This window comes from Macrotis lagotis, chromosome 4 (genome assembly GCF_037893015.1).
Source record: "Macrotis lagotis isolate mMagLag1 chromosome 4, bilby.v1.9.chrom.fasta, whole genome shotgun sequence".
NCBI classification, from domain to species: domain Eukaryota; kingdom Metazoa; phylum Chordata; class Mammalia; order Peramelemorphia; family Peramelidae; genus Macrotis; species Macrotis lagotis.
Window position 1 is genome coordinate 174462137 of NC_133661.1, and position 14507 is coordinate 174476643.

Consider the following 14507-nt stretch of genomic DNA (forward strand, 5'->3'; position numbering starts at 1 on the left):
CACCACAACAAAGTTAAGCAATATTTCTAAGTTTTAAAATTTAACATATTCTATTAATTTTGAAGAAATCCTGTGAAATATAGAGATTTTCCTGAAGGATATGGGTTTAGAATTTGGGGAACATCATGTCTTTGTATATTATAACAAATTAAGAAAAAAGATTATGGAATTTGTCACAATGAAGAGCAATAGAAACTTGGTTGGGAATAGCTTTAATTGTTTTTTTAACCTCTTTTTATGCCAGCATGCTTTTAGAAAATCAAACCACAAATATAAAGGCTCTTTGTTTCCTTTCCTGTCCTGTGTTTTAAGCATGCCATTCTCTTGGCTTGGAATTCTCTATTCCCTCTTTCATTTCAAATCCTTCCTCTTTAAAGATCTAGATACTCTTTAAAGATCTAGATAAAGAAAATCTCTTTTAGTCTATTAAGTCTTCCCAGAACATTGTAATCAACATAGTTATCTCTTCAATACATTAGAGTATAAACTCCTTGGAAGTTTACCTTTCTTTTAATTTGTACCCCCAGCAGTTAGCAGGATGCCTCGAACATAATTATTGAATCGATTTGAATTATATTGAATCATCCTTTGAACTGAAAGCAATTTATTATTTATGTCCCTCATTTGGTAAGCAAAAGCTTGCCTTAGTCAGCATTGTTAATAGTTCTATGAAAATACAACTTTCTGAGAAATAACACAACAGAATATTCTATAGAAATAAAGAAGGGAGAATAGTCTCAGCATAGAGGCCAGGAACATTCTAATAGAGTTTGTTATATGGTGTTATTATATGGTTATGTGTTATTGCAAATAGATATAATGCAGGATATGTCTATCTGCCATATATATTCTTCTGTTAGCTCTTGCATTGTTGACTTTTTTGTTAATTAATATTTCATATGGTTTCATTGACTTGTATTACAAGCTAGACGATAATTTTCTTGAGGATCTTTGCCCTATGTTCTGTATCATTCCCAACACCTAGCATAATACCTTACACAGAGGAGATGCTTGAGGCACTCAGTATCTGTTAATTGGTAAGTAATATGGAATCAGAACAGAGAATTCAAAGCAAAGTAGTGAAGGCAAATACATAGATTACTTTTGCTCCTTTTACCTTCTTCAATCCATTTAATCAAATCAGTATTTACTGTTATTGTTAATAACTCATATTTCTACAAGACATTACAATTTAAAAATAATTTTAAAAATTAAAAAATAAAATTTAAACATTTAACTTCAGAAAGGCTGTTCCTGATAGCTTGGGAGATTCTTTAGTAGTATTGTTTTTTTTATAATTACAAAGTGCTTTCTGGTTGTTTTCAATCGATGGGGTATCAGTCTTTTACTACAAAAGAATGAAGGTCATTCGTTAGGTTATAGTCCCTTCTGATTTTTGACTATATTTTAATAGATTGATACATTTGACTATGTAGGGGAAGGAAATGATAACTAATTTTAAGTGCTTTAAGTTTATAAAATTACAAGAAGACATGAATGGGATTTACACACATAGATGAATTGTGATATGCACCATTAGGGTGCACTTCCAAATCAGTGAGTCCACAATTCATTTTCATTATTTTGAATATTTAAAGATGTTTCATCATATAAACCTCACACCAAACTTTTGATATTATTATTATTATTATATTTAGTTTATAGATGAAGAATCTTGGATTCAAAGTTTAAATCACTTTGTGACACTGGATTCACTTTGATTCCAGATCTTTCTGGTTTCATATCCAGTAACTTATTCTCTTAAAAAGAATCTTATACCATGCAGTGAGCAATTGGAATCTTTTAAGAATGATCAAAACAGAAAATATTGTTCTCGGAATTTTGATAATGAATTCTAACTATAGCAACACATTAATAAGACTTGAAATATATTCATTTCTATTTTAAAGTAACACCCACAATTTCTTTGTTTATTTAAATCAAATTCCTTTACTTCTAACCCATACTTACATAGTCTTTCATTTGTGGAATGGGAAAAAGGACATTTAATTATGTGTTTTTTCCCATAAAAGAAAGATAAGATTCTAGATTCGTCATGCCAAACTCTCAAGAATATTCTCCAAGGTGTTGGAACTGATTATATTAGACATAAACTCAGAAACACAATTGATACTAGCATCTTTTAAAGGGCATGGCAACCCTGTTAAACTGAATAGACCATGACCTTAGGATTTTCAACAAAATTGTAGAGGAAGCTGATAATTTAGTTTATAGTCATGATGGAAGTCAGTCTTTGCTAGGTTAGGACATTGGGTCAAATCTGTTAAGATGGAATTTGTTGGAATAAACGTAAAGTTTTATATACAGATTCAAAACTCTTCCATATAAATACAAGATGGGAGAAGTATAGTTAGAAGGTAGCTCAATTGACAAAGACCTGAAGGTTGTATTGGACTTCAAGCTCAATATAGGTCCACAGTGAGATATGGTGGTCAAAGTCGATGTGTTCTTTGGCTGCATTAAGAGAGTCACAGTGTCCAGGATAAAGGAAGTAAGAGTTTTACTGTTCTCTGCCTTATTTCATATTGGATTATTATGTATTTAGATCTGGATGTCATATTTTAGGAGGGACATTGATAAGCTACAGATCATCTGGAAGTGAGGGTAGGGATCATTAAGATTGTCAAGACACTCAAACTCTTGCCATGTTAGGATCAATTGAAATCTGGCATGGTTAGTTTATAGAAGAAAAGACTTGGGAGTGGATGGGTTTATGATAGCTTCAATTATTTGAAAGACTATCACGTGGAAGGGTCAGTAGACTTATCTTGCTACTTCATAGAGGGCAATATTAGTAATAATATTGAATATTACAGAGAGTCAGATTTAGATTCAATAAAAGAAAAAAACACACTCCTTAGTTTTTGGAACAATCCTTAAAGAGGAATTTACTGCCTTAGGTGGTAAAATATTTCCCTGTAGTGGAGATATTCCATCAAAAACTGAGTGAGCACTTCATATCCATGTCACAGAATAAATTTTTGTTCAGGTACAGGTCAGACTAGATGATATCAGGTCCCTTTTATCTCTGTGATTTCAGTTGTTTTCTTCATTTTATAGCTATTGCTTGGGGATGACAAAGAGTAGAAAAGTTCTTTCTTTAAATATCATGTATCCTAGAAACTACAAGATTTCTAATATAGTTATAGATGTCTTAGACACCACAGACTGTTAACAAACTTTCACATTATCTGACACTGAATTTCCTCTACTAGATACATGACATGTTTCATATTTGGAAACATGCCAATTTTCAGATAGGCATGTCTCTCTGAAAATGATGAAGAAAGTTTTGCCAAATACTGAGTACTATTAGGGGCCATTAAATTTATTAGCTTTGACTGAAGATAAGCAGAATAAATCATCTGTTGCCCAAATGGGAAGTAATTTTTCTTATTTTTTTTCCTGCCTTTGAAAGTCATCAGAGCCAGGTTTCCAAAAAAAGCAAAAGTCTCACAAGTACCTTTGAGGAAGTTATTATTTTGTTTTGCTTATTCTGCTTAGTACAAATACATATGTTAATTGACATTTATTCTGAAGGATGAAAATTTAAGAAAGCCTCCAGGGACCAAGTTGTGCCAATTTACACAGCACATTTTTTTTTCTATCCACAAAGTAGATGATGATATAGTAGGATGACATTTTTTACATTAATTGATACACTTGACCCATTAAATGTACATTGACTGAATTGACGCATTGACTGAATTAACAGTGGCTTTCATTAATGTCAAATGATAGGCAGAGTTAATTTGTTCAGTTATGCTTACATGTTGCTTAGTGAAGAATCTGTTGCCTTGGGACTCAGAAGGGCTTGGGTTCTTCAAGCCCTGCCCCTGAAACTTTTTAGCTGTGTCCCATGAGCAAATTATTGAATCTTTCTGAGTCCCAGGGAACTTTCCAAGACTATAGATCACAGGTTCTTGATTTATTGCTGTATGCAAATGAGTACTGTGCTTCAATGTCTAGATCTTTACATTTTTGTCTGTTTATAACCAATACTTGTTATTGGAAGAGGGGAACTTAGAGATCCTTTAGTCCAATTGTCCCCACTTATTTTCTTAATCAGATAAGGAAATTGGTTCCTAGAGATAATGAAACTTGCTCATGCTCACACAGTTAGTAAATTTCAGGATTGGGATAAGGACACATGTTTTTGGCTCCATTTCCTATATCTCATTGAGGCAAGGGTCTTAGGTTTTTGACGGCTGTGCCAACTTTATAATTTATATAGGTATATGGAGCATCTGCAATGATGAGGTCACCAGTTAAAGTATTTATATAAGAAATTATTTTAAAAATTATTTAGAAGAGATTAACTACTGCAAGATCTGATTTGACTTCTCAAAAATTCTTTTTTCTCCTTTGCTTAGAATGTGAAACTCAATGACCTTGTTTTCTTCCCCATTAGTATATAAGTTGTTTTTCAAAGAGCTATTATTTCATTCAATGTATTTGTGTACCTAGCCCTTAGTGTAGTGTTTGGCTCATAATGCCTAATAAATGTTTGGGAAGTGATTTGCTTGATTCATAGATGTAAAATTCAGGTTTGGGTAGTGTTATTTTAGTTGTTCATTCATTCCTCTAGGTCTCAGAACAAAAGAAAATATGCTTCCTTTTTTAGTATTCTTTTTGTAATTCTTACATTTTTGCCTTTTATTAGGAAGATTATGTATGGGCTTTTAGCCACAATGCTTCCTATAACATTCTGTCACTCATATCACACATGCATATATATATATATATATATATATATATATATATATATATACACACATATATACACAAACTTTCACATTATCTGACCCTGAATTTCCTCTACTAGATACATGACATGTTTCATATTTGGAAACATGCCAATTTTCAGATAGGCATGTCTCTCTGAAAATGATGAAGAAAGTTTTGCCAAATACTGAGTACTATCTATCTATCTATCTATCTATCTATCTATCTATCTATATATATATATCTTCATTCTTTTGCCCAAAACATTTGTCCACACTTACCTGGTCTTTGAGACAACTCATATGTGTGTCATTCCCACTGGCATCAGTGTTAAACTTAAACATATGGTAAAGAGAGAATATCATTGGTTATTAACTAAATCATTATTGTTGTTAAGTGAATCAGCAAGAATTATTTTTCACCAGATTAGTTTTCAAATGGCAAATTTAAGTTAGTATTTTTTTGAGGGGGGAAAGGGAGAATATCAAATAAGCATGTCTTTTTTGTTTAGCCTTTATAATCTTGAAAATGACTAGGAATTTAAGTTCAAGTAACCATAACCAGTCTGCTATTCTAATTTCAGATCTTTGGGTTTCTGGTATGTATGGGAATCATTCTTGCAATAGGAAATTCAATCTGGGAGAATCAAGTTGGAATCCATTTCCGAGCATTCCTTTTCCGAGATGAAGTAGTTAAGGATCCCATTTTCTCGGGATTTCTAACATTTTGGTCATACATTATTATTCTGAATACTGTCGTGCCCATTTCGTTATATGTAAGGTAAGTTGTGTTGACCCTTTTGTAATATGAAAAAAGTGATATCTGTATGTTTTATTTAAGTATTTTGTTTATTTTTTAAAATTATGATATTTGCCTTGCTCTCACCAAACTTGATTTGCCACATATGTTACAAACAAGGCAGCTAAACTTTTGAATCTGCTTAATAGTTACATTTTAAAACTGCAGCCCACATTTGTTCTTTGACTTGATTCTATATTTTAGAATTAATTTTCATTTAAACACATGAACATGAATATATATTTGAATATCTAAGTCAATCAGGAATAGGTGCAACCTATGCTAGAAATTTTAGGTCTCCTGGATTGATCTCTTGAGATTGGTCTCCTTCCCAACAAGTAATGATAATGGTGATTATTAAGAATAATAGCTCATATTTGTATAAACTAGGTCTCAGGCAAAGCTTGGAGCATTCTGCAAGGTGTGTATTAGTGAAGTCCAGTTGGTATGAAAAATGCTTAATATAATCCAATTTGTAGAGGGTGAAATTTGTACAAAAGCTTTAAATAAGAAAGGCAGTTTTTTTCTCCTTCAAAAAGAAAAGATTTGGGTGATTCTAGACATTCTCTTTGGGATCAACTCCAGATGTGGAGAGAAAAAAAAAAAGACTTTGAAAGTTGTAGATATGTAAGGGATGCTGCCTTCTCAACATGTCCCTAATTTCCGACTTGAATTTCTAGAGATTTTGGGGAATTTCTCCTTAGGTAAAATAGAGACTCTTCTCCCACCCACCCCCTCTGTTTCTCTGTCTCTATCTCTCCTTCTCCTTTTCTCCCAAAAGTTGTCATGCTAACTCCACATGTCATATCTTGCTTAGCTTTCACTCCATCAATATGAAGTCTCTTATATGAAGCACACAAAATATTTCAGGGATGGCTTGAAATATGACTTACATTTGTATATTGCTTTTATATAATCTTTTGATTTTGCTAAAAGGTTGGTAGGATAAATATTATTGCTTATCTTTGATAAGAAAATGGAGCTCAGAAGTAGTAGTTAAATGACTTCCCTGAGTTCCTGTAGCTATTTCTGTGAAGCCAGAACATAAACCCAAGGCTTCTGACTTAAAATCAGAGCTCTTTTCCCTCTACCATACTGAATGTTAGGTTAACTTGGAACAAGGAGAAATGCTATGCAAAACTCTTAATTTCATGGTTGATCTTATAGGTTTGGACTGGCAAACTTAGACTTGAAATGGGTCATATTATTGTAGCCTAAGAAACAAGCAATAATATATATGTATATTATATATTATATCTATATCTATATATAATATGACATATTATACTATAATATAATAGGTCTAGAAATCAGGTTGGCATGAAGTGAAAGCTTGGTTCTGTTTTCAGTTGTTCAGTTTTTGTAATTGGTATTTGATGATCCAAGTTCAAATCCTACTTCTACTATTTATACTTATATAACTCTGGGCAAACCAATACAACCTCTTTGAGACTCAATGTCTTCATCTGTCAATTAATAATGGCAATCAGTAGCACTTATATAATACCTATTATGTTACAGATACTGTGCTAAGCATTTTACAAATATTTCTTCATTTGATCCTCACAATAATCCTGGGGGAGGTAGATACTAATATTATTCCCATTTTACAGTTGAGGAAATTGAGACAGGCAGAGTCAAGTAGCTGGTAAATGTCTGAAACCAGATTTGAACTCAATTCTTCCTGGCTCTAGGTCTAGTACTCATTCCTCTGTGTTGTCTAATTGCTCCTTGAATGAAGGGATTGGCCTCTTGGGTTTCTTGCAGTTCCGAATTTATAATTCTATGATCGAAATTCTAGTCCTCACTTTGTCACTGGTTAATTAGTTGGGTGTCTTTGAGTAAACGTTGTACTTCTCTTGGCCTTGCTTTCCTCATCTGTAAAATGAATCTAGATTGCTTTTGAGATCATTTCCATCTTTAAAATTCTGTAGTTTAAATGCAATCTTATATAGTGCCTTAGAAATCTTCCTTAGTGCTTTTCTGTGACCTCAATCAAAGAGGGAGCATTGTTGTTGTTCAGTTGTGTCTGTCTCTTTGTGACCCCATTTGGAGTTTTCTTGGTAAATATAATGGAATAGTTTGCTATTTCCTTCTCCAGCTTATTTTACAAGAGGAAACTGAGGCAAACAGGTTAAGTGACTTGCCCAGGGTCACCCAACTAATAAGAATCTGAGGTCACATTTGAACTCAGGTCTTCCTTACTGTAAACCTAATACTTTAGCTACTGAATTACCTAGCTGCATTTTTAAAATAAATAACAAAACTATCATTTTAAAATAATGGAGAAGCAACATAGTATAGGCGTAAATATTGAAGACCTGTTTGATGATTGACACTTTACTTCTTGGTACCACAATTCATTATCTGTAAATTGGGATTATATTAGTGGCTCTAGTGACCACATGGGTTTTTTGTAATGATCAAGTCAAATATTTGAAGTGCTTTGTAAATTATAAAGCACTATAGAGAGGGAAGCTATGATGATGATGATGATGCCATTAAGATATCAAGAATAATAAATGAAATTTCAGAAATTGTGTGAATTCTCCACCTTACCCAAGTCTCCGTACTCTGACTAAAGTAAATTGAGTGTTTTATCTCCAACAACAAAAAAAAACATTTCTCTCAACTTAATTGTGCAAATTTTGTCTTAATTGTATATAAAAATGTTTTTCAAAAATTTTTTTATTAAGGCAATGGGGTTAAGTGATTTGCCCAAGGTCACACAGCTAGGCAATTATTAAGTGTGTGAGGCCGGATTTGAACTCAGGTCCTCCTTACTCCAGGGCCAGTGCTCTATCCACTGTATCACCTAGCTGCCCCAAATCACCTAGCTGTCCCCTAAAAATGTTTTACCAAAGTTATCAAGCTCCATTTGAAAAGAGGGTACTTTCTCAAAATTTTCATGAGTCCACTTTCACTATCAATTTGAGGTTTTATTTTTTCCCATTTCAAACATCTCTTGCTTTTGGACTTACTGATGCAAAGCCATTTGAAACATGAAACAGTGAGAATACCGAGTTCAAATTCTATTCTAACACTTACTATATGACTTTGAATAAATGATTGAATCTCTCTGGACCTCATTTTCTTCATAAGTAAAATGAGGGGTTTGTGTTAAAAGATACCTGAACTCTCTTTTAGTTATATAGCTATGATCCTATAAACTTGGAGCCAGGGAAACCTGAGGTCATGTGTCTCTATGACTTACTTGTTGTGTGATCTTGTTACCATTCTCCATTTCTTCTTCTATAAAAGGTATGGTAATCCCTGTATGACCCACCTAACAGGGCTGTGATAGCCCTCAAGTGAGGTGATGACTGTTAAATTCCTTTGTAACTATAAATGAGAATCCTGTGATTATTACCACCACTGTCCTTCCTATATTCCCCCTCTATTGTTTTTGACTTGTTTATTCCCTTCTCCTTTTCTTCAAACTTTACTATGATAGAGAGATTTTAAAATATAAAATCCTCTTATTTGGAAATGTGAAGTTTACAGAATTGCAGTAGTGGCATGTAGAGATTTCACCACAGATTACTTTGGACCCTTTGGAGCTGTGGTCAGACTGGGCTTTGCTTAAGCTGTATACTACTGGCTCATCTTTGATTCTGAAGACTTTTCATGCTTGTATTCAATTATGGCATCTGTAGTAAATCCTGCTCCTTGCCAGAATAACCATGGTCAGCTTTTATGACTTTTCCTTTTATGTCTCAAATGAATAGTAAATGTGCCTAGTGGCTTTCCATCTGAACATGTGCAAACACATATGTGCGTGTTGTCATCGGGAAGCAAGTATATTATGCACACACAACTCTTTGAAGTGATTTGGCATTTTTCATTCATTGCATTTGAAATATTTTTTTTAAATGAGGAAGTGATTTATTGCTCAAAGAAGGTGTTGGAAGGAGAGCAGCAGAGGGCAGGGTTCTCAATTGACTGGAAAGACATAGAAGATAAGAAAGGCTATTTCTTTCATCAACTTAAGCCTGGTATTCTAACCTGAGCTTAAGGAAAACAATATTCTTTGCATTTTTGAAGTTATTCAGTTGTGATTTTACTATAATTCTATTCAGAAGCTCATCTTCTACTCTTAATCAGAATTTTTTGTTTTTTTAAACAGATACTAGGAATTAGAGGAAAAAACTCCTTGAAGCCAGGAAAACAGAATTAGACACAAATTGTGTATGTGATCTCAGCCAGTCACTTGATTTTTCAGTGGTCTTGTTAACACTCGATGACTATCTAAGTTGAAGAGAATTTGACAGATGAGAAAGATGAGGACTTGTCTAAGGTTCCACAGAATCACAGAAAAAGAATTTCAGAATCGAAAGGGAGCTCAGGGGCCTTCTCATTCAATCTAGACTAGAATAAGAATTGGCTCTATAATACACCTGACTAGTGACAAGCTTTGTTTGGAGGTCTCGAATGAAGAGAAACATACTGCGTTTTAAAGCAGGTCATTCCACTTTTGGACAGTTCTAATTGTTTTCTTGATATTAAATCTAATTTTTCCTCTTAGCAACATTTACTCATATTCCTAGCAGTGACCTTTTTAACCAAGTAGGAAAAAAGTCCTTTTCTTCTTCCAAATAACAGTTCTCCAAATAAATAAGGTAGTTATAATGTTTCCCAAAAGTTTTCTCTTCAAACATCCCCAGTTCCTTCAGTTAATCTTCATTTAGCATGATCTTAAAGATCTTTACCATACCGTTCATCCTCTGCAGAGATTCTTCAACTTCTCAATATCCTTCTTTAAATTTTCCAGAACTGGACACAACACTCAAGCTGTGGTCTTACCAGGGCAGAATATACTAGAACTAATCTCTCCTTATTTCTAAACTCTGTTTCTTAATGCAGCCAAAGATGGAATTTCCTGTTTTTTGCAATGTGGCATGGCATATTATAGACACATTTTGAGCTAAATTCCCTTGAATTTTTGTCAAACTTCCCTCTAGTAATGCCTCTCCCATTTTGTACTTTTTTGAACTAAAGATAATATTGTATATGTATTCTTATTAGATTGTCTCTATTGTCTCTCATTTTCTAGGTTGCCAAGATGAATTTGTATATTACTCTCTCATCCATTGCATTAGCTATTGCTCCCAGTTTTTTGATAAGCATATCATTGATCAAGCAGTAAACATTTTATTAATGTAGGTCCCATGTTAAAGATACTGAAAGAGGGAAAAGATAATCCTTGTCCTCAAGGAGCTTACATTCTAATGGGGAGGGTCACCATGTAAACAAATATATAAAAAAGAAAATTAAATGTGACATGTTTAAGAAATAATTAATAGAGGAAAGGCACTAGAATCAAGAGGGATTGAGAAAAGTTTCCTGTAGAAGGTGAGATTTTTAGTTGGCTTGTGAAGGAAACCAGGGAGATCTCTGATCAAAGTGGAGGAGAGATGATCAGAGTAATGATAAATTTGGAAGCCGGATTACAAGAATTTAAGAAGAGAGTGAGAGGAGAGAAAATGAAGACATCCATTGTAGATGACCTTTTTGAGATTAGCTGCAAAGGACAATAGTGGGGATGGAAGGATCAAGTGAGAAATTTTTCAGATTAGGGGAGACTTGGCCATGTTTGTAGGCAGTATAGGCAGTAGAAATTAAGCCAGAAGATAGGAGGAGGAGGAGAATGAATGTAAGTGAAAGAGTGTAGATGAAAGAGAGGGCAATCTGTTGGAGGAGATGGGATGGAATGGAATCACTTGAACAAATTAGCTCTGGTAATGAGTAAGACCATTTCCTCATGTGAGATAGGAGTAAAGGAAGTGCTAGTTGCAAGAAACCTGAGTGATAAGGTATGAGGAAGAGTGAAGAAGGAGGAACTTACAGTAAATGGCCTCAATTTTATTTGTAAAATGTGAAGCAAGGTTTTTAGTTGAGAGATGGGGGGATTAGGAATCATGGGATGTTTGAGGAGGAATGAAAGGTTTGGATGGAGTGCCGTGGAGAGTGTGACAATGAGTTGATAAGGGAAGTATGGTAGTGGTATTGCTGATCAGCAGTTAAGGACTTGTGAGGATATGTAAAACATAAATTTCTAGTGGACCTATTTATGGTAACATAAATTTGCAGTGGCTTATTCAACTTCATATATGTGGAAGTGGGAGTGATGCAAGACTGGCATAATTGGTGATATGATAAGGTTAGGGATTTAAGAGAGAAAGTTGGTGTAGAGTTGAATTGGTTCACTAAGGAGTCAAGATGGGGAGAAAAGGGATCAAGGGATTGAAGGTCATTATTAGAAAGAAGAGTTGTGTAAGGGAAGGCAGAGGAAAAGGTAAAAAGTCAATAGATTATGGTTAGATAAGGGGATTTCATAATTATTGAATGAGGGGGTGATAGAAAGATCAAGGGTATAACTTCTTTTTGTGTGGATGAGGTAGGGTGGAGAAGTAGTTCTTGGGAGGTGAATAGAGAAAGGAACTGTTCCAGTATAAGGCCTAGAACAGATCCTTGGGACACACCGATGAAGACCTCTTTTATGTGAACATTAAGTCATTTAGGGATTATTAACTGGTTCAGATACATGTAGACAACAGTATATTCTAGTGCACACCTCTCCTTTTACACAAGAAGATCATATAAGACAAACATTATATATTCCCAGCAGGGCATTGTAAAATTCGTCCTATCCTCTATATTTTCTGGAAGTAAGAAACTAATAATAATTAAAATGATTAGCAATAACAAATAATAATAAAAATAACATTTATATAGTAGTTTAAGATTTATAAAATATTGATGACTTAACAGCAAAGCACTTTACATAGGTTAACTCATTTTATCCTTACAACAACCCTATTGATAAAGATATTATCCTTGACCCCTTTTTTACAGATGAAGAAACCAAGGTACAAAGAAGTTAAATGACTTGATCAAAGTCACACAGTTATGAAGTATCTGAATCAGGATTCCTAATCCAACCCATTTACTCTATCCTTTGTACAATTTAGCTTTCTCCTAGCTGATCAAAAACCCGAGTAGCACTTTCTCACCTTACAAGCACCTTGAGAGCCAAACTGAATTTCTTTTTCCTCATCTTATTTAGCTCCTCATACTACCATTTGAGTCCTTCTCCATTTTCTTTCTTTTCATCCTTTCGCTCCTTTCTTCATAATTTGCAAATCTTTCTCTAGCTCCTCAACTCTAGTCTTTTTTTTCCCAGTTGTTCTTCAAATGGACTTTAGCATGGACCCCTCATGCTGTTGGAAGCCTGTGATACGCCACCCATTTTCATTATGCAAGGCTTTCAATGATCAAAATCTTCCAGTTCTCCATCTAGTGCATTCTCTAAATAGAACAGGCAAAACCCTAAATAGCAAAGAATTTGATTCTAACAGAGCAAAGTAAATAGTTAAAATAGTAGAATGATTTTCATTATTCCCCTTTTACCTCTCCCTCTCAGCCTCTACCCTCTTCCCTAGTCATGAAGAATTATACTCTCCTATTGACTTGTGCCTGTAGTGAACAGAACATTTCTTGGGCCATTTATGCTCAGATGTGCAGACTTGAACATGTCTCCTAACTTCTTTCTCCTGACAAGTGGCAATGCCTTGCCCTCTGCCTCCTTCCTATTCCTTTGGCATGATTATGGAGCCCCATTTTGTGTTAATATCTAGGTAGATCAGGATGAGAAATTTGTTTTCACCTTATCCCCACTCTAAACTATAGGCTGTATGCAGCTCTACAATATTTGGAGGCTTTCTGGGTCCTAGATAAATAGCCTCGATGATTTTCACTTACCCTTTCAAATCCATCATGCCCTTGGCAGAGTGAACCCTAGCCTTGAAAATTGCCTTGAAGCTAAGGAGGCACTTTGTAATACTAGAGAAATAGAGCTGGTTAGAACTACATTTTTGCCATCTAGGCAAAAAAAAGGTTCATTTTTTCCCCTCTATTATATATGTTTTCTTTCAGTTCTTTCCATTCCTTTTTCTCCTCAAGTTTTTCCAAATGCGACTGTCCTCAAGTTAAATCTTTGGCATTTTTTACAATATAAAAACTCTCCAAATCCCTTTCTTAACAGTTCCTTCTCCATTAGTTTGAGCCCCTCCCTTGGTTTCATTCAATTTCTCCCCCCCGCCCAACAATGAGTTAGAAGAAGCATTACACAGAAGGAATTGCAGGCTCTGCAATCTAGAACTTCTGTATTCTGATTTGGTGATTTTACCTCTCTGTCCCACTAACAACTATTGTGATTTTTACACAATTCAGATTTTTATGCCTGAAAGTTGAATTTAGTATATTATTAGACAACCTCTGAGAATATTTTCTTTTGTAATAATTTGTTTTATATCACTATTTCCCCTCCTCCTCATTCCCCAGTTGTTGGTATCATAAGACTGGACATTCATAAAATGCCATTCTAAGAAGTATAGTGTGTGTGTGTGTGTGTGTGTGTGTGTGTGTGTGTATATATATATATATATATATATATATATGTATGTATGTATATATTGTGTCTTTCAGTCTACCTATCACTTCCTAGGAAGGACAATCCAAATAGTACAAACTCTTGGGGAACATACATAGCTATGGGGAAACTGAGGTCTGGAAAGTTGCAGTCCTGGTCCAAGGCAGCACTTAATACTTATTAATTTATTGAACTTCATTTTACAAAGGCTCAGAGAATTGCTATTTTGAATTTATATTTTTCAAATGGATTTAAGAATGTATTATTTGCTAGTGTGCTAATATGAAACACCCATGTTTCAGTCCATTTGTTCTGTTCTAGATATTCAGAAAACTTCAATGTAGTGAGATAATTGAATCCTGCATTCAGTAAACAATCAACAAAGAACTAGACTCCTTATCAAAGTCTGTCTCTTCCCTACCTTTGCCAATTGTCATCTTAAGTTTCCTGTACCCTGGATATAGCATTGTTTTCAAGGGGACTTTATTCTCAGAGCCTTGAAGTTGGAATGATTCTTACATACCAACTCCAT

The 14507-nt window shown here is 34.2% G+C and overlaps 1 protein-coding gene across 11 annotated transcripts in view; it reads left to right on the top strand.

Moving 5' to 3' along the window:
- Window positions 1-14507, top strand: part of ATP8B4 (ATPase phospholipid transporting 8B4 (putative)) — a 437330-nt gene that overhangs the window by 313232 nt on the left and 109591 nt on the right. For all 11 annotated transcript variants that reach the window (XM_074234707.1, XM_074234704.1, XM_074234702.1 and 8 more), the window contains one exon: window positions 5330-5526. In XM_074234707.1, the coding sequence (XP_074090808.1) occupies window positions 5330-5526 (197 nt within the window). The remainder of the gene's footprint in view (window positions 1-5329; window positions 5527-14507) is intronic.